At 39.9% G+C, this 24,851-nt stretch overlaps 2 protein-coding genes across 5 annotated transcripts in view; one reads left to right on the top strand and one right to left on the bottom strand.

The window, feature by feature from the left end:
• Positions 1 to 24,851, bottom strand: part of LOC127983679 (ras-specific guanine nucleotide-releasing factor RalGPS2-like) — a 110,488-nt gene that overhangs the window by 17,489 nt on the left and 68,148 nt on the right. For all 3 annotated transcript variants that reach the window (XM_052585892.1, XM_052585894.1, XM_052585893.1), the window contains exons 10-11: positions 383 to 520; positions 210 to 300 (exon numbers count right to left, since the gene is read on the bottom strand). In XM_052585892.1, coding sequence (XP_052441852.1) covers positions 210 to 300; positions 383 to 520 — 229 coding nt within the window. The remainder of the gene's footprint in view (positions 1 to 209; positions 301 to 382; positions 521 to 24,851) is intronic.
• LOC127983681 (angiopoietin-related protein 1) lies at positions 3,586 to 23,961 on the top strand. Of its 2 annotated transcripts, none has more exons than XM_052585895.1 (5): positions 3,586 to 3,898; positions 16,044 to 16,934; positions 19,704 to 19,897; positions 21,761 to 22,031; positions 22,227 to 23,961. In XM_052585895.1, the coding sequence occupies exons 2-5, from the start codon at positions 16,145 to 16,147 to the stop codon at positions 22,412 to 22,414; spliced, it is 1,443 nt and encodes a 480-aa protein (XP_052441855.1). In that variant the 5' UTR covers positions 3,586 to 3,898; positions 16,044 to 16,144; the 3' UTR covers positions 22,415 to 23,961. The 2 variants fall into 2 exon arrangements, with proteins under 2 accessions (XP_052441855.1, XP_052441856.1); XM_052585896.1 differs by having other exon boundaries at positions 3,586 to 3,914.

Here is a 24,851-nt window from a genome sequence, read left to right as displayed (position 1 = left end):
TATGTTGTTGTTCCAGCCGCGACATCGCGGGAATAGAAACCATTTCACATGTCATTTATAACATTACTGTTTTTGCTGTATTTTCCATCAAACAAACTCAGTCATGGTGAGAATAAGACACTTTTTTTTTAAAAACATTCAAAAATCATAATTTTTCCAAACTTTTGATTGGTAGTGTATTATGTAATACACACGCAGCTCCTGCTCACTTATAATTGTCGTCCTCCACAAACTTCTGTAACTCCTCAATGTAGCGAACGGAGTTGAGATACTTCCGCACATGCGGCAATACTGGGATATCTGAGACAGGAAGAGAAATGATTTCACTGTTACTTCTGTTCATTTGCCGAAATTAAACAAACACGCAATATTCAATATTCACCATATTCAACGGATCTCTGCAGGTCTGAGATGATTCTCAGAATGTTGTTCATCAGGTTGGAACGCTGTTCGTTTTCCAGAATGCTGCCGGTGGAGGGATACGCCGAATCGATGTAGGTCAGGTCAGACAGATATATACCTGCAAATACACAAGAATGTAAAAAAAAAAAAAAAGTAATTTTTTTGTACAGAATCTACAGCAATTTTATTTTCAATTTTAAAGACTAATTATTTTAACAATAATCTTCTTTAATCGGTTTAAAGCTTTAAATATTCTCAATCTCTTTATTATTTCTCTTTTCCTATCAGAATTAATTCGTTCTTGTTCTGTTCTTGTCCGTCTGAAGTGGGGAGGTGGAATGAGCGCTTATTTCAAACCAAGTAAATATTTGGATTAGTGAGGAACATTATGTGCAGGAAGTATCTGCATTAGGAAGAAATGTATGCAGCTTCTGGAGAAACATTTGGCCGCATAAAACGGATAGTGTGTGAATACTGATAAGTCTGTGTTTGTGACAGCATGCTCTTAAGAATATAAGCTTGGGGACTGCAAATAAGCACTGGTCCATTACAGAGATTACATCAGAGTATCACATCTGTGATGGTCATCAAAAACAACAGTACACAAACCAATGTTGATGACAGTATGACAAAAGAAAGATTCAGAAAATAATTAGAGACAAATCATTCCCAGAATCCAGATTGATTTAAAACAGAAGAGAGAGCAATGTAAGCGCTGTTTAAATGATCATTACTGTGCATCTCTCAGGAAATCAGGGTTAAGATGATAATTACAGTCCTGTGCCAGACAGCCTGCAGCATAAACAACATAGCAGACACACTGCAGAGCAACACTGATTTAAAAACAAACTGAACCCCTCAATAACTTACAATGACATAATGATTAGATAAATAACACGGAAAACTTGGCTGTAGTGTGGGTGGACACTGATCGCTGCAGATAAAAGTGTAGTGGGTGGAGCCAATCAAGTGATTGACAGCCAAAGATCTCAATCTAAAAATACTTTTTTAAATATAATCATGACTAACCAAAATTTTTACATTTATATTTAAATAACAAGAATACATATTTCAACCCCCTATACATATACTACTGTTCAAAAGATTGGGGTTGGAAGATTTTTCCCAATCAATCTTTTGCTTTCCAATGCTGCATTTATTTGATAAAAAGAATATAATAATAATAAAATAATAATAATAAATAAAATAAACAGAAGGTTCAAAAGAACTGCATTTATGTGAAACAGATACCTTGTAAGTATAAAGTATAATAAAAGTATTAATTTCTTTCAAAATCTTACTTATTTTATCATCAATGTAATTTGTAAAGAAGAAAAAGATGGCTGCTTTATGAATGTCAGACAAAGCTCAGGCACAAGCTAAATATTATTGTAGGAAAGCAAAATGGGAGAAAATCTTTACTTAACAGGAGACGTCTGTCCATTTCCGTAACACCTCATTTAATAGGGTGAAGTCGAGTCATTCAGGCGTCACACTTCAATTTAAACACCTCTGCAGCGAACCCCCACACACGTTAACTCAACATAAAACACAGACGCCAAACTACTACAACTGACCGGAGCTCAAATCAACAACCTGGGAGAAAACTGTGAAAATAAAGGAAAAATTGATGCAGCTGAGGGGGAAACATTTATTTCTGTATTAAATTGTTTACATAAAGAATAATCGATCTTCCTTGTTGGCCATAATTACAGAAAACAAGTTCAAATTGCCCTATAGTTTGACAAGAAATGTCAAAAAGTCAAGGGGTTCTAGAAAGTAGAAATATAGAGCATATATTTTTAACATGTTAATTTATAAATTGTCCCTTTTTTTTAGTACAACTACTGTTCTGGGATGAACTTCTGATTAATGTGTAACTGTCATAATTCATACAAGTGGATTTTATATAACATTTACGCATTTGGCAGACAATTTTATCCAAAGCGCATTTATTTATGCAGTGCATTCAGGCCATACACACATACATACATACATACATACATACACACACACACACACACACACACACACACATACATACATACATACATACATACATACATATAGTTTTTATCAGTATCTGTGCTCCCTGGGAATTGAACCCACAACCTTTTGCCCTGCTAACACAATGCTCTACCCCTGAGTCACACATAAACAGTCTCTTTCTGGAAAAATCGCTTGTATTATATGAAAAAGTGTTCACTGTCATTACATGCTCATGACAGGAGTTGAAAGACTGTATATAATGTTACATAGACAAGGTTAGAAAGCGATTTTATCATACTAGCCTCATGTAAACACATATAATATGTTTACAGTTTGTGGCAGTACAATCAAAACCAAGTCTATTTTAACATTTATTCCCAGCTCAGTGGATAGGGATAGTTTACCCAAAGACACAAACTGTGACATCATTTACTCCCCATTATGTTGTTCCAAACCTATGTGACTTTCTTTCAAAAATAATTTGTAAAAAACATTTCAACTGTTTTTGACCATAAGTTGAAAGTCAATGAGGACAAACACTGGACCTCATTGACTTTCACTGTGTTGATTGAAAATTTTCTTTTGACATGTATAGTAGTCAGTTAGTCACAGATGAGTGAACTATCCCTATAAGGATATCTACCTTTCTGATGATTAGATGAGAGCCAAACACACAAACATTTGTGAATTTACACAAGGAAACAAGGGAAGGACATTCTGGTGTCACTGGGTAGATTGTTCAAACACATGTTCTTCACTTGGTCCGAATGATCCTCAGTTTTCTTCTTCCATTTTAAACAAACACCTTAGAGACATGCGTGGGAAGAACTTGTGCCGTCCTCTCAGGACCGCTGAAAGCATGTGTGTTCTGCGAGACCGCAGGAAGGAACGGTGGAGTCCCATGCTGCTAGGCTCTAAGTGAAAGCAGTCCTCTCCGTCTCCACATAGACCGCAAGCCTATTCTCCCTGAGTTCAGAGAGATCCCTCTCTCCCGCTTGCTATCCCCTCCTCCTCCTTCCCTGAAGAATGAAAGATTTGATGGGAGGTGAAATTTTAGAAGGGGTCGAGTTATTCTGTCTCTATTTCAGCACCCGTTACATCAGAGGAGGGGGTTAGGCCCTTCCCTCCAAAAAGGAGAAACGGAAGAGAGAGGAAAAAGAAAATCGGGTCCCAATTCCCTCCATCCACCCCTCCCTCCCCCAACCTTCGTGAAAAACTAGAGTTGCTGTCCGAGAGTTCCTCAGTCTCCAGAAAGCAGCTGAAGGCTTCCAGTACCATGCCACTGCCCCAGATCCCGTGAACCTTTGGAGAGGAGCTCGCTACTGGGCTGTACAGGGTCCTGGACACTGGGGATCCGATACCACAGGAGCTTTGAGGAGGAGGAGGAGGCCTTAAAATCCTGGGATACAAGAGATGTGTGCAGCTTTAAGGACTTTTAAAGAGCCACTGGAAGAATAAGGAATCACGGAAGACGCCAAGGACTGCTGGACCCCAACTGAAAACAAAGGTCAGGGAACACCTGGGTAAAAGTTGCAAGTTCTTCACTCATTTCTAGTACTTTTTCTTTATGTAATTTCTCTGATATTTCACTCTTCATCTCTTCAGTTCTCCTTCGTCTTTGTTTGGCACACGTCACTACCTGTACATTCGCTGCTCTGTTTTTGTTTTTCCTGAACAAACTCCTCCAGCTGCTGCCCTGTGCACTCAGCCAGGGTACAGGTGGGCCAAGCGGTCTGGTCAAGGGTCATCCTGGGAGTCTGCATTGGATTACTTCGGTGTTCCTTCATAATCCAATGCAGGCAAGTAGGACAAACATCAAAGGCAGATAATTACCCAGAACTGCACCTCTTATTATGTTTGTTTACTTTTCACCAAAAGAGATGGATGTTTTCTGGTCCACTTTAAGGTCATGCAGGAAGGGGGAAATGCATCTGGATGGGTGTGTTTGTTTGCTTGGTTAAGAGCTGCTTTCTCAGCTTTCTCGTTCAGAGCTCGATTCTCTTACAGAGATTTCCACTGTGCTACCTAAAACAGTGTCGGCTACTCTGTGGGTTGTGTCTTGTGGCTTTTCTTGTACTACGAAAGCTGTATTTGGTGGATTCAGTCTTATTCTGAGGACTGTGGTTTGTGGATTCTATTGTAGAATGTTGTAGATGTTTCTTGGTTGCCTGGTGCTGCTCACGGTTTCTATGGCTAAAGCTCTTGGGAATCCGGTCCACTGAGCGTCTAAGTACCATTCTGTAGGGGACTCTATTCATAAAATATTGGTTTTTAAAGCAAACTGTTTCCAAGACAGAAGGTCTTTTTACGCTAACCAATTCCTCATGTAGAAATGTCTACGTTCTCACGTTGTGCACACACACTTCTCTCTGATTTTACAGAAGGCTAATCAAAAACCTAGTGTGTGTTGTGGCACCATTACCCATAGTGCCCTGCTGCTGTCAGACACACATGAGCAGCACCAGTAGATACAAACTGAACAAAAATGATTATTACTTCTGTGTAAGGGATGTTCGCAGATGACATGATCTTTACGTGCATCAGGTGACAAGAAAAAACTGCGAGTGTCCTGTGTGAACACATTATGAATATAACCACGAAACCAAACCAAATGGCTGAAATGTGAAAGGTTAGAAAAACGCATGTTTCCTCCGAGAGTCATAAAGCTCACTAAAATCCAATCATAGAAAAAGAAGCTGCTCCTGGACCAATTTCCACGACATTACTCTTCAGAGAACATTCCGTGCTGAAGTTTTGGCACATGGTGCACCTGTAGCACATGTGAAACATCTTAAATTTCCAGTAGGACTCTTTTTGTCTTTCACACTCATTACATTAATACCTGCCTCTTCCAAAAATGAAACTGTGTACATAGGAACATTTAGTGCTATTTTAGAAAGACACTGATTTTGGAAAGTGCATGAAATATCTGAAATGAAGATGTGAGAGTTGAATGTGATGGCGAGTAAATAAGGGCCTAGGGCTGGCATTGTTCATATCCAACGGTCAGTTCCTGTGGGCACTGGTGATATATTTAATCTGTGATGTTCATGTGTCACGAGCTTAGATCACTCATTTTGAAAAACATCAAATGGAAAATGCAACACATGAATTCTCAAGCATATTTTCAAATAATTTCTGGCAGCGAAACCTCTGGTAACTGATTCTACAACTAGATTTGCATTCCATGAAGGAAATATTAGTGTGTGCAACATTTCAGCAATGCCAATTGAAGAATTTCTGAACTTTATTTTCTTTAAAAGTATCCAATAATATACAGCTTAAAATGGTCCCATAAAATAATTTTGAATATCAGCTGGGAAAAAGTAACTGCAGAAAATGGAGATTAAGAAAAAGTAGTAAGTGGAATTTCAATTCAGCCTTGCACGTAATACAGCCAACATTGCTTCTCTTTCTAAGAGCGCTCTGTTTATCGTCTTCCTTTCAACAGGTTAAAACAGAAAAATACAAGCATTGCTTGTTCTAATCTGTGCCACTAAGATAATTAGAAACATGTGGAGATGACTTCTGGCTTTTTGCAGATACACACGTTTTTAGGATTTCAGGCTTTCTTCTTTTTCTGTTGTCTGTTATCTAAGCAGCCACTGTCATCCATCTGACAATAAAAAAAAGAAAAGAAAATTAGCTTGATATATAAATATCTAAGCCCAGACTGACCTACAAGATCATCTGCAACTGCTGCCGTCTTACTCAATTATTCACCTAAACAGAACCTTATAAAAATTCCAAGCTAAAAGAGAGAACAATTTTGAGATTTGGGTATAAAGTGAATTTGCATTCACGTTCCCATAAAGCTTTGTAGGAAAAAGTACTCATTAATCTATTCAGCTGCAGTAATTCTCTCTTCAGGCTGAAACAGGTAATGATTTTCTAGCATCTGCAACTGTTTCTTTGGTAATATGTGGGCTTATTTGCACGCACAGAGATGCTGGAAAGAAGAGACAAAGAAACGGTTGCTGGAAAGTGTGTTGGTTTGTATGCTTGTTGAAGGTCACAGAGTCTGACTGTTGGTTGCTAGTAATGTTACTTGACTGCTGTGTTCAACTAAGGGTCATTAAAATGCATTTTGATAGAAATCACGTGGTTCAATCAACAAGGTTAATAAGTATTTAAAGTAAGATATGTGGAAATGCAAATAGTTTTGAAAATGTTGTCATGTAAACATGAAACTTTTTAAAAACGCAAGGGAAAAACTTTTCATTTTTTTACTTCATCATTGTGCGTGTAAAGGTAGCCTTACTACTTGGTGCAGAAACCCTTGTTGGCAAGCACAGAGGTAAAAAACATTTTTTGTAGTTGTCACCAGATTTGCACACATTTCAGGAGGGATTTTGATCCACATCTCTTTACAGATCCTCTCTAAATATTTAAGGTTTCTTGGCCAGATTTTCTATAGGATTGAGGTCTGGAGTCTGGCTAGGCCACTCCATGACCTTAATGTGCTGCTTCTTGAGCTACTCCATTGTTCTCTTGGTGGTATGTTTCGGGTAACTGTCAGTACCCTTAGCAGAAAACAGCCCCAAAGCATAATCTTTCCACCTTGTGCTTGAATGTAGGGATAGTATTCTTGGGGTCACAGTCAGCATTTCTCTCCCTCCAAAAACGACAAGTCGAGTTAATGCCAAAGAGCTCAATTTTGGTCTCATCTCTCCACAGCACTTTCTCCCAAGCCTTCTCTGAATCATTTAGATGTTCTTCTGCAAACTTTAAACGGGTCTGTACATGTGCCTTCTTGAGCAGGGGGACTTTGCAGGTGCTGCAGAATTTCAGTCTATTGCGGCATAGTGTGGAACCAATGTTTTGCTTGTGGTCCCAACTGCCTTAAGATCATTAACAAGCTCCTCCTGTGTAGTTCTGGGCTGATCCTTCACCATGATCTTGCATGGAGCTCCAGATCAAGGCTGGTTGATGGTTGTTCTGTATTTCTTCCATTTCTCAATAAATCGCACCAACAGTTGTCTCCTTCTCACCAAGCTTCTTGCTGATGGTCTTGTAGCCCATTCAAGTCTTGTGCAGATCTACAGTCTTGTCTCTGACACCTTTTGACAGCTCTGATACTCATATCATCTCAAATCACCATCCCTCACGGCTGATTTAGCTTTAAACAAGCAAACTAGAGAAAAGGTTCTGCTCTGTCTCTCATGACGTGCATGTTCCCGCACATTTAGCAGGTTTTGAGAGGAATAAAGCTTCTGAGAGACTTTAAAAAGGGCTTGTGGGTGGCGATGAGGACAGAGGCCTGAGCCTTCCAAACCACGTTCGGTGAAAAGCTGCATTCTCTAGGACAAAACTGCTTCTATTTCCTGCTCTCTCTTTTCATTAGCTGTGGGTTCCAAAATCAATTAAAGTTCCCACATGCCCAGATCTCACTTCATAAATTTATTACATCATGCCCTGTTGGTTTCCATTCTGCCAACATTAATTTCTCTGGGATGGACGCAACTTGGGGCATGTTTTCCAATCTCCTAAGACCTCTTTTCCTTCCTACCTTGCTCTTATGCTCTTCTTCCATTTTTCTAATTTTGTCAGCACTTCCTTATTGAATAAGTGTGTGATATGTTTACAGTTTCTGGTTTTCTGATCTCAAAATATGAGCGACGCTACAAATTAATACCATGCTGAAAACCGGATCTGTGTGTGACACATTTCTTGTACAGACTATTACTGTGCAGTAATCTTTTTCTCATGTTTTTCCAATAGTAGAAATGTCAAGAACAACAGCAGAACGAGAATTCTCTTCAGACGGTTTACTCTCGAAGCTGATTCCAGCTGTTCTGTCTCCGCACCCTAACAAATTCATTACGGTCCCTCATCTGTCCATCTGTCACCCTAACTGCTGTTCCCTTCTGCCCATTTCTCATGTTGTTTTCCTCTTTTGTCTTTTTTTCTCTCTCATTATGGAATATTTCTGAAGTGTGTCTACGTGTTAACAGCCGTCATCTCGGGAAAGTCTGACAGCCAGATGTGGAATTCTCGATCAAAATGGGAAATACATTCTCTTTCAAGAAAAACAGATAAATTCAATACAACTACCTTTCACTATAGTTTAAGATCAGATGACAGACGTGTTTAAATGTGTGTGTGTAAATGTATGTAGAAGGCTGTAGAAATGGCTGTTGTGATGTGCCAGGTAGGATTGAGGTTGTCTGGCTTTTTAGATCAGTTTTTACGAGTCCTCTTTACAATATCAAACAAATGCTAGGTCAGAGTCGCGGTTTGTTGTGGACCACTATTCTGCCAATGTAACGGCAGTGTTTAAATTAAACATCTTGTTGACTCATGGAGACTCATCTCTTAAAATTTTATGGAGCTAGTTGTTGGGTTGACTAGCTCGGATCTTATTTCTTTCATAGTTCAATGACTAATCATATAAACTTCAAATTGACCGGCCTGTTTGCATAAACAATCTCATTCATTAGGATGTAAACAGGAAATAGCCCTGAAAAATGATTTAGGTAAAATCAGTCACAACATGCTTTATTTAAAAAACACTTTGTTTGTCTTGGGATTTATTTGCTTCACAATTAAAATAAAAAATCTTTACAAGTATTTCGCGCTCTAAGTCTTTCCCTGCTGCCTTGTCAATCCCCAAAGAGAACAGCATTTTAGTCGCTTCATAACCTTGTCTAAACTTTCCAGCAATAACCTTTTCTCTCATAAAACTTCCCAAACTGACACTCAGCTTTCTGTCTAATAAACTTTGCAAGAAAAATACAGGACTTTATGGTCCCATATCAAAGCTTTCTCAACAAGAGTGCAAACACCCTAAACAAAACACCTTATATTACCCGCTGGTTTCTAGTTAAGCGCTCAAACAGCTCTTAACTGCCCAATCAAAGTTTGACATGAAACAGCTGACCAAATCCTTTAAAAAAAAAGAAATCAAAGACACTTGGGCATAAATCCCACAAAAAAAAGAGCTCAAACTCTTTAACTCACTTCAGAGGAAGTCACAATAATCGGCTGAAATGAAGAGCTGGGTGCAAAACGAAAAGAGAGGCAATTAAGCTAATGACTCAAGCTCAGATCCGACCCCAGTACAGCCAAGGAAAAACAGCTCCTGGTGGCCCACAAAATCCCGCCACACAAAAGCAGGCCAGCCAGAGAGCAGCGTTTGCCATTGTGAAATTATCCATTAAAACTGTAATTGACTGACTGGATGATTAGATGAATGGACCAGGAATAGTTTGGCTCTTAAAGAGTCTTTTCATCCTCTACATGCATATTCAGAAAGCCAAAACCATAAATGCAACAAAACAGATGCTGATGTCAGCATTAGTTCTATGGTGTGTTGTTAAAAAGGCCAGACATGAAGGGGCCATGCGGGGCTCTTCAGGTCTACATGCTGGAACTACAAATGACACTTACTGTAAAGACATTAAGTACATTAGATGAGATAGTGATCACGCATAAATTGCAAAGAAGGAGCAATAAAAAGAGAGTGAGAGAGAATTGGCAAAACTGGCTTCCAAGACACAAGTATAAACAAAGTAGGGCTGGGCGATATGGAGCAAAAAATATATCTCGATATATTTTGCTATATCTCGATATACGATATATATCTCGATATCTTTACAGGAAAAATAACCCCCAAAAAAGTACTGCAAAAACAAATATGGCAAATATTACATGTTAAGGGGCCTATGAAACATTTTATTTTTTTCTTCAACATATGTTTTATTGTTACCTAATTCTGTGTTTTAGCATGTGCAATTATTTAAATGCATAAAAACAACTTAATTAGTTAAAAACAATTCTTAAAATAGCCTTATGTGAAATGTTTTTTTCCCTTCAGAAATTCTGTGTATTTACATTTTTCTGATTATCAAATGAAGGCATAAAACATTCATTGAATTTATCTTTTAATTATTTAAAATTAAGCAAACTTTATTTTTTGGTAAACAAAGGGGATTTACTATTAAAAATAAAACATGGGAGAAATGTTGTGTGATTATTCCTTATAAAATTATGTTCGTTTCATTTTAATAGTAGTAGTAGTGGGCTATGTACATTCTGCTGTACAATAGTAATAGATTTCTGTCAAATACTTTTATTTTGACGGGTTTACCTTTACAGTTCTGTGTATGTGATACCACAGTCTATGATGTGATACGAGCTAGTCTTACTCAAATCAAACGGTCAGATGCTCATGAGTGACTCTCAGTGCAGTTCTGGGGATGTTCCTCATGTGTTCACGTCTTTATTTAGAGAGAGGAAAGACAATGAAATCAGCGCGAGCGTTATGCGAGCTTCCGTGTTTAATGAATGAAGACGCGCTTCTGCTCCATTCGTTGACACAGACACGCAGAACATGCAGGATTCATATTTAAATAGACTTTTCCGGGTTAATATTTGCAGATATTAGTCCATTTCGCGATTTGATGTAAGTGCATGACCGACTTTTGATTAATTCATTTAAAATTTGACCAATTCCGTGACATTCCGCGTTAAACTGTAAATTCCATTTTTATGACTGGATTCCGCGATTCCGTCCGCGTTTCATTGGGCCCTACAGTAGACATCTGCCTGCCGTTCGCCCTACGCCTTAAAACTGAAGTATCTCCATATAATGGAGCCAGTTGTCTTTTTTTTTTTTTTTTACTAGTTCTCTACACGCGAGGTGAGAGGGGACAAAAGCAAGGAGGCGGGGGGCGAGCGAGCGGGGGCGAGCACAGCACAGGGAAGGCAAACAAGCAAAGTGGCGGAATCAGAATATAAACAATATATCGATATATACGATATGTCAAAATCCATATCGTGTTTAAAAAATATCTCGATATATTTTAAATATCGAGATATCGCCCACCCCTAAAACAAAGCTCAGTAGCTATCCCTCTTCTCTAAACTGAGCTTCTCAAAAATACTCTTGAGGAATAAAGGATTTTGGCAGCACTCTGTAAAAATATGGAATAAGTGAGACTTTATTACTAAAACAAATGTGTCCAGGCAAATACCCTTCTTCTGGGTATTTTCAAGATGGATAGCCGAGTAGACAAAAACAGGACTCAGGATTTCTTTGATCAACTTTAAAATGAACCCTGGGACCTTGTTTAACTGAGTTTTGTTTGTTCAGCAGTTTCCATAATGATATTCTATAGGGCTGTTTACACAGTATGTGTTATTGTGGTTTAGAGGCTTTAGGAGTGCAATTGGACCGAAGTGTGCAGATATACATAAGTGGTCAAAAGTGTGTCATTTTTTTTCTCTTCAGTTCTCCTAGGCTGCTTTATTGGATGAAAAATACAGTAAAAAAAAAAAGAAAAAAAAACATTGTGTAACATTATCACAATTAGCAATTATTATTACAATTATAATTGTTTGATACTGAAATGCAGAAAATTCAGCTTTGCCATTACCGGAATAATCACATTTTAAAACATGAAAATAGAAAACATTTATTTTCAATAGGGCTGCTCCGATCACGATCGGCCAATCGTTATGCGCATCTCGTCAGTAAAGCCGATTCTCTAATCAGCGGTAAATTCCCTCAGGTGCGTGATTTCACATAGAGCAGCTGTTACTACACAGAGCCGTTGTTAACTGAGAAGACGCGCAAATAAACGCTGAAAATGATTTGCGCAGCTTCTCAGTTAACAATGGCTCCATGTAGCTGCTCTATGTGAAATTACGCACCTGAGGGAATTTACCGCTGATTAGAGAATCGGCTTTACTGATGAGATGCGCATTACGATCGGCCGATCGTGATGGGAGCAGCCCTAATTTTCAATTGTAATAATTTTCACAATAATACTGCTTTGCTATATTTTTTATCAAATAAATGCAGCCTTGGTTAACATATAAGCTTCTTTTTTTTAAATAAATAAACAAAAATAAATATACATATAAATAATATAATAAAAACTTTTTATTTTTTGTATTTTGTGTATTTTTAAAGTGTAAGTTAAAAATCTTTTTACTTGACACCATGTCTTAAACTAGGGACTGATAGTGTGAGATGCATACATCAATCTAGTACATATTTCCAAAGAAATCCAAAAAGCACTGCTGGATGAAAGAATTGATTTTCTGTTTTTAACTGTGTAAAAATGAGTTGACAACTCTGCCTGTTGTGTGAGGTCTTGGGCATGAAAAGTTGTTAAACTTTTAAAGTACATCATAAGATCTTTCCACTGATAACTTCTGCACCTCGCATTTTTAAACAGATGATGTTCATTCAACAGCTTCTAAATTCTTCCGAATACAGAGGAACCACTGGGACTTAGCCTTTGGCATCCACCATGACTGATATAGCATAGTTAAACCCAATGAAAACAAGAAAGCGGATTTAATGTTCATGTGCCATACTGGCTAGTGACATCATAACACTTATACTGACTTCATAAAAGCACCCGAGGAACCCAAGGGTATCGGAACAGTCTGGAGGCCGTTCTGGAAGCTCTGTGAATTATGGCTACTAACATCACATGAAGAGCCAATTGGCTGGAACAGTAGAGGGTCACAGCTGTCCATACAGAACATCAAAGCTACAGAGGATGATGAAATGGATCACGGGAACAGTGGGTTGATTGTATAGTGTGTGGAGATGTATGACTCAGATGGTTGGGGGAAGGATAGGGAGCCTCTGGGATCACCATAGTAGCAGTGGTGATACTACGCCTCAGCCAAATCAAGACCAAAGTTGACAAAAGCCACATTTAAAAACTATTTACATTAACCTAAGCTTGAAAGCTAACTGAAGCCCCTTTCACACTGCCATTCCGGCAAATACACGGGTAAAGTGTTCCGGCAATTGTTCCCGGGTCGCTAGTTTTTTGCACTTTCACACTGCCAGTGATTACCCGGGATATGTGCGTGCTTTTACACACAACCCGTAAAGATCCCGTAACGATACGTGACATCAGGGCATGCCGTGTAATGTACGGGTCAAAAACGTTAGGAACATTATAATTTCACTTAAGCAAGCAAACGATCTCTGCGTCAGCGCAGAAAGTGAGGAACTAACTGATCTCTGCTTCATTACAGTTTGCACATTTTTTTTTCGCGAACGTTGATCTTCCTTCAACACAGCCGGTAAAAGAGTCGCGCGATAACGCATGTCATAACTTCGACAGGGCATTAGATCTGGCTTTTGTTCACACAGCGCTCGTCCCGGGTTGAACCCGGCAATGTTACTAGGTCCCCGACCCGGGTTCATTGCCGGAGTCAATCCCGGGACGTGGTTGCTTTCACACAGAAGGTGACCCGGCAATATGCCTGACAACTCCAGTGTGAGTCCAGTGAAGACTTGGGTTGATTCTGACAGCTCAGAGGAGTAGCAGACCAATGATACTGGAAACTGTTATAACAGCTGACAAAATGTTAATATTTACATTTATTCATTTGGCAGACTCATACTTTATCCAAAGTGATATTCAAATATACACTTTAAAATACACACAGATTGTGCGTTTCCTGGGAATTGAACCCATGACCTTGACATTGGCCGTGAGGTGCTTTACCAGCTGAGCTACAGGAACTGAAAATTGGTTTTTGAACCACAAAATGTTGTTAAAGAAGAGCATAGTTTGTTTCTCATGAGTTGTGGTATAATAGTTCTCATCTTGTATGTAGCCATGAGCAAACACATACCTAAGCTATCTATTACTATTCAATAGTAATGGTGAAAGGTTGAGAGACTATGTAATGGAGACAAACGCAGCCGTCCATTTTATCACTGAAGGGAGGGAGAGAAAAATAAGCAAATTATTAGGTAAGAGTTTTCCTCTCAATCCCTCAGGTTAGCATTCCGAACCACTGTGTCCTGAACCGTTCTGTTTTGGCATGGACCGACATTCCCACATCTGTTCTGGATATGTTAGCTGCCCATTACTATGCAAAAGCCAAAATATTTTGAATTGTTTTTTCCTGTGTGATTGTGAAAAATGACAGGAGGGAAGCTAGTTGACTTAGTGTCTGTTGATAGCTAAAGATAATTAGGTGTGTAAGTCAGGTCCCTGAAAGAGAGAGCTTGAGAAAGTAACACAAATGAAGACAAATCAGCAAAACTTCCTTTCCCATGAAGTCAGGTTCAAGGCCAGGTGTCTTGTTTGGCAGACCAGGCAGAAGGACAATTATGTATGTGACCCACTTTCAGCACCATAGCCCAGATTTTCCTTAAAACCTTGTCTGACACTCTTCTCACTTTCTAATCTCTTCACTCCACACAGCTTATTTCTCAAAGTCTGTAGCCTGCAGTGTCAAATTGCTCCACCGTGTATAATTAGTTCAGTACCGATTAGGCTGTGTTTGACTGTGGCTTTTCCATTTCACTTTATCCTTTGAGAGGAAAGAGTCAGTCGTTTTTTTAAACCTACCCCTAAGCATTTCAGGTTAGCTTTAGATTACCGACTACATCCAGTTAGAATCAGACAGTAGGACCTTCAAGCAAACACAGGAAATTATAATATAAAGGAACTGTGGAGGAGAGGCAAATACAAAGTCCATTTCAAAGGTTGTACTTATGGTTCATAGTAACACTGTTTATTTCAACTCTACCAAATTAAAATGTCAGCAACGCATTCTTAAATATGGTGTATATAAATATGGAGGCAATATGGTGTGATGCGGCGAGACAGTTTCACCTTTGTTATACACTATATAGTGTATGCAGAACTACACTGGATCTGCAGACACATCTTTGGTCTTGCAGCAGAGATGGAAGAATTGCTGACTGAAAAATTTGTCATTTTTAACCGGGAGGGGGACCTTAGAGACCACATCTAGGTATTGATGAAAAGCAGAGCTCAGCATGGATGGAAAGGTGATACTGGGATTAGAGGAGTCCAACGCAGCTCACCGAGAGTGCTGATAAGACAAATACTGAAGACATGATGGGGTGCTCAGAGTGGGAGATTGTTAAATACTGAACCCTATAGAGTGGGATATACAGCAGGATGTTAGAGCTCCAAGGAATTTGATCCCATGAACTCTGAAGAGGTGGTAAAGGGGGTAGTAAGTTACAGAGCAGGAGGTGCAAGGGTGGGAAAATGGTTATAGTCCATGCTAAAGATGGTTTGGTGTATAAAATGCCATGGTGATGACATCATTTAAGTGATAAACTCTTAGCAGAGGATGTGTAGCATCTGGATATGGGCATGTGTTAGTGGAACATGTGAAGCATCCAATGTGTGTTTGATTTAAGTGTCTGAGACGAGACTGAATAGCACAGCAGGGTGTCTGTGAGAAGTGCAAGGGTAAAGGTTGTACACCATGTTGAACTGCTAATACTTTATGGTAGGATTCCATTAAAACACTGAAGGAAACAAGACGCTATTCCTGGTCTTTTCTGGCCCAGTGACAGCCCTTGTGGTCATCCACTTTGCCACATGAGCTGCTTGGTAAAAGTTAGCTGTGGAATCCACACCAGAACATGCTTGGCAAGAAATCCTGATCTTTTTCCTTCTTTGAGTATTTCTTATTTCTCATTTGTTGTTGTTAACAATGTGGATTCTTTGTCACAGTCCCTTAGTTGGCTTAGTAAACAGGAAATTCTTGCTGAGGTTAATTCATTTTGTGGCTCTGGTTGACATCTAAATGGCCCTTCTGAGGTGGCCCTTCTTAAACGTAGGTTAAATGTACGCTGATAATGTACATGATTGCTAATTGATAGCTGCTTTTCTTTCATTTTATAGGTGAAGCATTGGATTTACCAGTGTGTGGAGGTGGAGAAAGAGAAGGATAAACAGAAGAAAGAAACTAATAAAAAGTAGGTGAGGTGATAACAGAAGCAAAAATGAGAGACATAACATGGTGCATGGGCATTATGCTCTATCTCTCCATCTGCTTACTCGGCAAAAGCCTCTCAGGAAAGGCACTAGTGCAATCTCGACAACGGCGAGCACCTGCCGATGACTCCAAGAAGTGCTCCTACACTTTCATGATGCCTCAGCAGAAGATCACAGGTCCAATCTGTGCCTCTGCCACCGGGCCCGAACCAGACAAAGACCGGGTGACACGTATGGATATTTCTGATGTCCGGGAGGTCCTTTCCAAGCAGCGGCGGGAGATCGAGATGCTGCAACTAGTGGCAGATGTGGATGGGAACTTGGTAAATGAGATGAAGCTTCTGCGCAAAGAGTCTCGTAACATGAATTCCCGAGTGACACAGCTCTATATGCAGTTGCTTCATGAAATTATCCGCAAGAGGGACAACTCGCTGGAACTGGCCCAACTGGAGAATCGTGTGCTGAACGTCACCACAGAGATGCTACGACTGGCCTCCCGTTACAAAGAGCTGGAGCTACGTTTCGCAGGCCTTGCTGCCACAGTAAACAACCAATCTGTGCTCATCGCCGCCCTGGAGGATCGTTGTCTTCGAGGATATGGCCGCCAAGATCTACCCGCAGTTCCGCCGCTGGTGCAGGTGGTGCCAGAGAACATTCCAGTAAACAACAATCGCTTCACCAATGAGATTCAGAGAGACCACAATAACAGAGCCTTTCCAAGAGGGTCACGAATGGATGCACCAACACCAGACCCACTTGGAATCCCACCACCCCCTCAGGGAACCCTTACCTCAGATGGTAAGTGACAAGGGACAAGGGGGTGAATTAGTTGTAGAATAACTTGACAAGTGTAGGTTTGCATGTAGATTTTCACAATCTTTTTTACAGAAATTCCACATCAACCGAAATGTCACATTTTGAAACTTGCAGCTTCTATGGATTAACAGTCTCAGGGGAGTTACAATGCCAGGTTTTCAGGGGAGATGTGGTATCTCTCTATGTTACCATACAACACAAAATTTTGTAGTATTAACCCAGCAGTTACTACACATGTGAAAGTAACTTATGTGGTGGGCGCAAATTTGACGGATCATGTCTTTAGATCCCACTTCCCATTTACTTAGTCCAGATCTTGGTGGCATAATGCCTCAGACAGTTAAACAGCAGCCTTTGTGGGGCCAGTATCACAGTGGGCCCTGCAAAAGTTTCCATGAAGGGTGTATAGTGGCTGCAAAGGAGGTTCTTAATGAAAAATAAAATAACAATTGGAACACTGTATATCTGCAGTGCCACTGAAGGTGTTGCATTTCCCTTGGTGGTACTACGTGTTTTCTGTAAAAGTTGCAGTGAGCCTTAACCTTCTAAAGCATGAACACACAGCCGAGAACAGACTTCACAGTGTAGTAATGCCAAAAGTTACTGAGACAAATCTCAGAATCCTCCATTCCGCTTCTGCAGAATCCTCTCTGGCAGCCCATGAAAACAAAATATGAGGTCATGGATTCCTGAGTGCACACGTGAAAACATGCACCCACACAATCCTCCCAGAAAAATCTGAAGAAGATTAAAGAGGGTCAGAGAAGAGTGAAGTGGATGAACTTTTAGACTAAGCTTAAACTGGGCTTCTGTATGCCTTCTCCATTAATGCATCAAACTGTATCTGCCTAGTAAGTAGTGACGTTACACATAAAACAGGAATATAGGGCTGGCCCGAATACCATTTTTTGAGCTTTGTAGCTTCGGTAGTAAGCAAAACCAAATATTCGAAGCTTCAGAGGGAGGGGCTGAACATATTCTTCTCTCTAATAAAGGCAGGAATCTCTGTGTGTCTGTCTGTCTGTCTGTATGTTTGCATTGAAGAGTTCATCTAATCAACTTCATGCGTGACGGGTGTGTTGCTGCTGACCCAAGGGAGTACAGTGTCACATTTTGGTGCAATATGGACACACAACACATTCAGAATGAATAAACTTTTAATAAACTACTGAACAGCTTGAGACGGCTGTATACAAAGCAGCACTGAGCTCACAAACTCTGATTTATCAGGCATTACTTGCTAGATGGAATGAATATGACATTGAAAATTGTCTGAAAACTCAGTTTTTCTTCTGAAATACAGTGATATAAAAGACACCCAGGAGAAGCACTTGCACTTTTGTAAGACCCCACACCTGGCAGGCCAAATAATGGACATGTGTGAGTGTGAAATGGTGGTTTTGGACTACAGCCTTTAGTGATAAAGCCTTGAGTAGATGTATAAATATCACCTCTCCAAACACAACCTCCATTGGTAGCTTTCTCCAATATAATTTCTCTCCACATACCCACACAACATTATAAACAATCTCCATTGCTTATCCAGCAGATCTTCAGTCTCAACTCGAACCTTAATCAATGATAAAATCTTTAAGTTTCTGAAGCAAATAGCTCCAGAGTCCAGCCTCTTGTGTGGCCAAGGCAATTCAATAGGGTCCAATTCTCTCGTGACTCACCGCTAATGACAGCGCAGTGTAGCCTGCTTCACCCAGAACATGGAGAATTACAACCACAGCTGACCAAAGCAAAACACTTTCATAACCTCTGGGGTTGTACAGTACTACTTTTTTTCAGTCAATGAAGATGTATTATAACTGAAAAAACTGAAGCTGCTCAGAGAGTAGTCTTGGATGACTCTAAGATGCAGTTCTGTTTGAGGGTCCTCCTGGACCGAAGCAGAGAAAACGCCCACTCTGCCGATGTCTGCCGCTCAAAACACCCAGCACAATGCCTGTCTGTATGAGCACAATGGCTGTCATTCATGCACAGGCAGTCAGGGCCACACTGGGACCTGGCTGGTTTAACGCAGCTGTTTCAGCACAGCGAGAGCTACAGAAGAACTTCCTCTCAACACAGGAAAACTCCTCTTATACAACCATACAGCCCAAAAGGGCCTTTGGCAAAAGGGAATCTCTCTTTCTCTTTCTTCCTCTCTACACGTCTGGCTCACCCCTATATGACTGATAATGATTTTAGCTTAAGCTCAAAAGTAAAGAGGAAAAAGAAAAATGAGCGGAAAATAACCAATGGAAGAGGGAGTCGCACAAGGCCTGAGCTGGTGTCTGGGCATGGTAACTCCATCAGGACAGACCTGGGTATTTATCTTTCAGTCAGATCTGAATTGCTGGGAGACCATGTGCTCTGGGCAGAAGGCCGCAGGCCTCTGGGCCTTTAATCTTATTATTATTATTGACGAAAATGCAGTGTTTTTTGTTATTGCCGATAACAAAAATGAGAAAAATACTCCTAACGACAATATGACAGAAAGGCCAATACATTAAAATACAAGCTTTTTTTTCTTTCTTTCAAATATTTAAGTTGACTCGCTTGAGCTGCACAATTGTAATCATATATACAGTAAACACAACTCATATCTGCACAAAATTAAGCAAATGTACAAGAGAACCTGAAATAATTTATGTGCTAGCCATATTGTGGATGCAAACTGACATTATCAATGTCACTGCATTGGTTCAGATATGATATACTGGAATGAGAACCCCAGTTTTCTCTTCTCCCTGTCTTCCTTAGGCCCATTCAGAGACTGTTTCCAGGTGCGGCAGGCAGGACACAGCACCAGTGGGATGTATCTGTTGAAGGCAGAGGGCAGTGATAGACTGATTCAGGCCTGGTGTGAACATAAATTAGACAACGGAGGCTGGACTGTTTTTCAGCGAAGAAAAGATGGCTCTGTCAATTTCTTCAGGAACTGGGAGAATTATAAGGTAAAGGCCCACAACACACTGACCAGAGTGTGCTGCAAGCTAATGGACATGCAAAACTACAACAATCAATTAGCAGGGAAGTCCTCTATTTTCTGACTGTTTATCCAAATTTAGAAGAGTAAGTGTAAATGTCTGATAAGAAACAGGGAAATAGGGAGACAGCCACAATGTCTGCATTTACATACTGTAACTGCCCCACATGCCTGTTGTGTAAGTGAATTAGTAAGATAGATGAAATTTGTAATGAGATTCCCAGTGAAGCCCATCAGTAATTTACTGCAGGTCAGTGGATGTTAATACTTGTCAGGCCAAGAAACCATCTACTGACACCTTGGCAATTAAAGCGCCATTGGCTAGTACATTTTTTTAGGTGGTGGTGCTTTGTTGATCATTCAGTGTTTCTGTAAAAAATAAGGGGAAACTCTAACAATAATACTGATAAGATGATAATAATAATAAGAAGAAGAAGAAGAAGAACAGTAATGGATTCATAAATATTAATCAGGTTGTCTGCGTTCCGTCAAACTGATTTGCTCAGTAGGTGAGCAGCAGCCAATGAGATTGCAGTTTGCGCATTAGTTCCGCCCACTACTAAGGAACTCCAGTTTTTTGACAGGAAAATATAACAAAGAATATTGTTTAGTGCGTACATGTATCGCATCAATTCTGCAGAATGTAAGACTCTCTCGCTCGCTTGCTCAAAAGCGACGGCGAGTCGTGTCTTCACACTAGAACTCACGGTACGTCAAACACGGGTGTCACTGCGTGTCCATTAAGATGAACTGAGAAATATCACAGATCACTTGACGATAAAAGGACTCTGAAGCACTCAGTCAGAGTGTTCGGCGCTTAACTTATACTTATCCTCCAACACACACATCGGCGAGTAAAATCTGAGAATTTATTAGTCATTGGCTAATATTAGACATAATTTAGTTGCCAGGGTGAAGATTTAGTCGCAAATGCGAGGGATTTACTCGCAATGTAGAGGGTTGCCAAGAAACACTTTTTTAGGGCAAACAGAATGACATCCTTCACCTTTGTCAACTGACCCTTTTTTCACCTTTTGAATTCAGTATTTATTACAATTTTAAATATGTTTAAATTGTGTATTTTTCTTAGTTATAGTATAGGTATAGTTTTCCTTTACCAAAGTAACATGAAAATAATTATTGGTTTAATTAAATTTTATTCAGAGGTTTGAAAATACTGGTGCATGGAAATAGATCATGGCAGTAGATCATATGTTATGTTACAGTATTGATTTATAGTACTGCATGCTCTTATTATTGTATTCCACTACTAGATAACACAAAGACATGCTTAAAAAAATCTAAGCTATGAATTTCAAAACATGTTTTCTGAACAGAAAAAGACATTTCACCTTTAGTCCAGGAAACCAAACTGTGATATATAGGAGGCTTATAGAAGCAAATCGCATAATTCAGTCCTTTTCCAAGAGCAATGGACCGAGAATGACCATTTTCCCTTGTACACTGCTGAAATCAGTGGAAAAATCCAGTTATGCTTTTATAAAGTAGCTCTCATGTTCCCTGCAAAGTCCGTCCTGGGAGTGTGACTTCACCGATTTAGTCTAAGTTAAGTGTATTCACTTGCCAGATGGGTGAATTGTAACTCAAGATTTGAAGGCCTACTACAGAAATATACCTCAAATTCTGCTCACTGACACAAATGAAATGAAAACAACTAGAATACCTGCACACAGTTGGGGAAATGCACATAAATCCACTAAACACGCTAAAAAGATGAACTATTTCCATTGGAGAAAAGATCAAGCTTCTCTGTCACATACTCTGTCTCTATTACGGTTTCTCTCGTTCCCTCCCTCCTTCTCCCTCACAGAAAGGCTTTGGGAACATAGATGGAGAGCACTGGCTGGGCTTGGAGAACATCTATAATCTCGCCAAGCAGGGGGACTACAAATTGCTGGTGGAGCTGGAGGACTGGGTTGGAAAGAAAGTGTACGCAGAGTACAGCAGCTTCCATCTGGAGTCTGACAGTGAGGCCTTCAGGCTGAGACTGGGCACCTACCAGGGCAATGCCGGAGACTCCCTCACAAGCCACAATGGAAAACCCTTCACAACGCTTGACCGGGATAAAGATGCCTTTACAGGTTAGATGCTAACAGCCAGTTAAAAAAGGGAAATTGCTAAAGAAAATGGCATACTTCCCATAACTATATGGGTTGGGAAGAATTCAGAATGTAAGAATTGCCTGGTTTGAATTGGTCCTAACAAGATCAAAAGCTTTTAAAGGGTTCTATCATTCCAACTCACTGCATTCTCTTGTCCATCTTCTTCTATGCCAGGCAACTGCGCTCATTTCCACAAAGGTGGCTGGTGGTACAACGCGTGTGGTCAAACGAATCTGAACGGTGTGTGGTACTCTGGCGGTGTGTATCGCAGCAAGTTCCAGGATGGGATCTTCTGGGCGGAGTATGGAGGAGGGTTCTACTCGCTCAAATCAGTCCGTATGATGATCCGGCCAATAGATTGAGGTTCACCTCAGGACCTCACCCTCTTACCAAACCCAACTGAGTCTAAATTGCTTGAATGTACTCATAATTCACTTCAGCACTTATTTATAATCACACATTCATGTTTATGAGGACTGACATGTATAGCACAGTATAGTCGTCATTTGTACAGCACTGATAAAAATCCTGAAAAGGAGGAGTGGAAGGATATGCGTTTCTCCAGACTTGTACACCAATGTCCTTTGTCCATCCCAATGCAGAGAGAAGACGACCAAGTAGAAACTAGAAGTTGGACCACAACACAGTCAACTTCAGCATCTCCTGCTCTTCTCCAACTCCTACATTTTTCCTCACTGCTGTCCATTCTTTCCAACTCTTCCTCACTGCCTGGGGACTGATGCCATTAAATCCTCAATCACTGGTTTTTAATCAAAGATCTTCGCAACTAACCAGATTTTGGCCTCTGGCTTTGGAGGTGTGTCTTTAACAATAAGGACTGGCACTGGGCTGAACTGTTCACCAGGCCCCATCTGCATTCGGGGGTAATGTTGGTCTGTAAATATACTTTATGTTTTATATTTGTTCGTTTTTGTAAGAGTTAATTTAAGGACTCACCTCCAATCCGCAGTAATCATTTGTTATTTATATATCAGTGATCTGTATTTATGACAGTTATAATCCTCCAGTCATCTATTATGATGCGACAAACGTTTGTATACTTTTACCAACAGAAAGAGAATATTACGTTTGTCTCCAGGGTTGTAATAACCATGGGGACTGAAAGGGACATGTCCCCCAACATCTATCTTAGAGGTCAATAAGAATGCATTTTTTCGTAACTAAATCTTCAATTCAGTGTTATTTTCTTTATAATATGACATTTTCAATTGAAACAAAATATTCAGACAAAAATGCAGGGGTGAACGAGATTTCATATTTACTGGGAGTTGAGTGGATTTTTAAAAGAAGATGTTAAATACCATAATAGAGCCAAACCAAAGATTATTGAATACTCTGTGCAGCTTAATTGATGTTAGAGATACAGTTTTTCAGAGCAAAATTAGCAAATCATTACATTTTTAATGAATTTGAATATGAAGTTATTTGTTTGTACCAAACAAAAATGAATAGAAATTAAACTGGACTTTTTTTTTTTTATTAATTAGAAATGGCCATTTTTTTCTTTTGAATAATTATAAAAATAAAAGGGGTCAGTTTAGATTTGTCTTTTGGTCATTCAGTCTTCAATTTTTGGTTACACCAATGACTTTCTCACAAACACACATGTAAAACCAGAAAAACAACTACAAAAACAAAAACTTTGAACTTTGTAAAACTGTTGAGTTTATGCTAGACTTCCCCCATAAACATTCGCATATACAGACACAAACACACTCATCTCTGTAGTCTCTGATGGGCTCCGTTGAAAGCAGGCAGACACACTTATGCCTGAATGTAATTTTGGTACGGACTACGAACTAGGATTTCGTAGTAAATGATGTGTAAATGATCTCTGAATCCACTCTTAACACTGCTCCAACACTGAATAAAACAGCGTCCAAAAGTCTGCGTGTAACTTTTTTTGCACAGTATATATGAAGTCACAGCTGGTTTTTTAATTACACAACCGATTTCTCTGCAATATGAGCAGGAGTATGTGAGTGAGTGAGTGTCTGAGACCGAAAGAAACAGAGATTTCATGTCCAAAGTATGCAGAGATGTGAAAATGGGAGGACTACAGCACATAGAGACAATGAAAAACACATTTCTGCTGTCCAGTCACGAATGGAGGCGAGAGAGACCGGGACGAGAGAAAAAGAGAAAGAGAGGGATCCAGAGGGAGGGAGGGAGAGAGAGAGAGATGGAGACAAAAGAGCAAGACATTCCTTCCATATAAAGTGCTTAGGTTACAGCTCCACAAAAGTGTATTTCATAAAAGTTATGCCTCCCTGTTCCCGGTTTCCCCAACGGGACTATCTTTCAAAACGTCCTCGATCACTCACAGCCAAGCTTTTAATTCTTTCGGGAGAACATGGACACATGCGCTCATAGAGGAGAGACAGACACAGGCAGATGAAGTTTTGTGAGCGGCCTGCACACGAACACGTTCTTTTAAAGAGCTTCTGTCTGTTTCCCAGCATTCATGGGACACAGATCACAGGCTTTACACTTTCACGCACGTGGCACATTATAGTAAATACTCAAACTCAGACGATGAGTGCAGTCACAATCCGGCCATAAACTTGTTTTTTGTCTTGTAAAAGCTTTTGTTGGATAGAGACTGATGACCGCTAAAATCATCAGCTGTGAAAGTGGTAAATTTAAGTTTTGGCATGTCACGGGCTGTTAGCTTCTGAAAGGCCATTGCACTGACAATGATTCTTCACAAAAGGATTCAATGAATCATGCCATATAAATTCTGGTCATGATTGGGTTTGATCCAGTTCAGGGTTATCA

Source organism: Carassius gibelio, chromosome B20 (genome assembly GCF_023724105.1).
Source record: "Carassius gibelio isolate Cgi1373 ecotype wild population from Czech Republic chromosome B20, carGib1.2-hapl.c, whole genome shotgun sequence".
NCBI classification, from domain to species: domain Eukaryota; kingdom Metazoa; phylum Chordata; class Actinopteri; order Cypriniformes; family Cyprinidae; genus Carassius; species Carassius gibelio.
The sequence above is the reverse complement of the archived record's forward strand: the minus strand, read 5'-3'. Positions and strand labels throughout refer to the sequence as shown.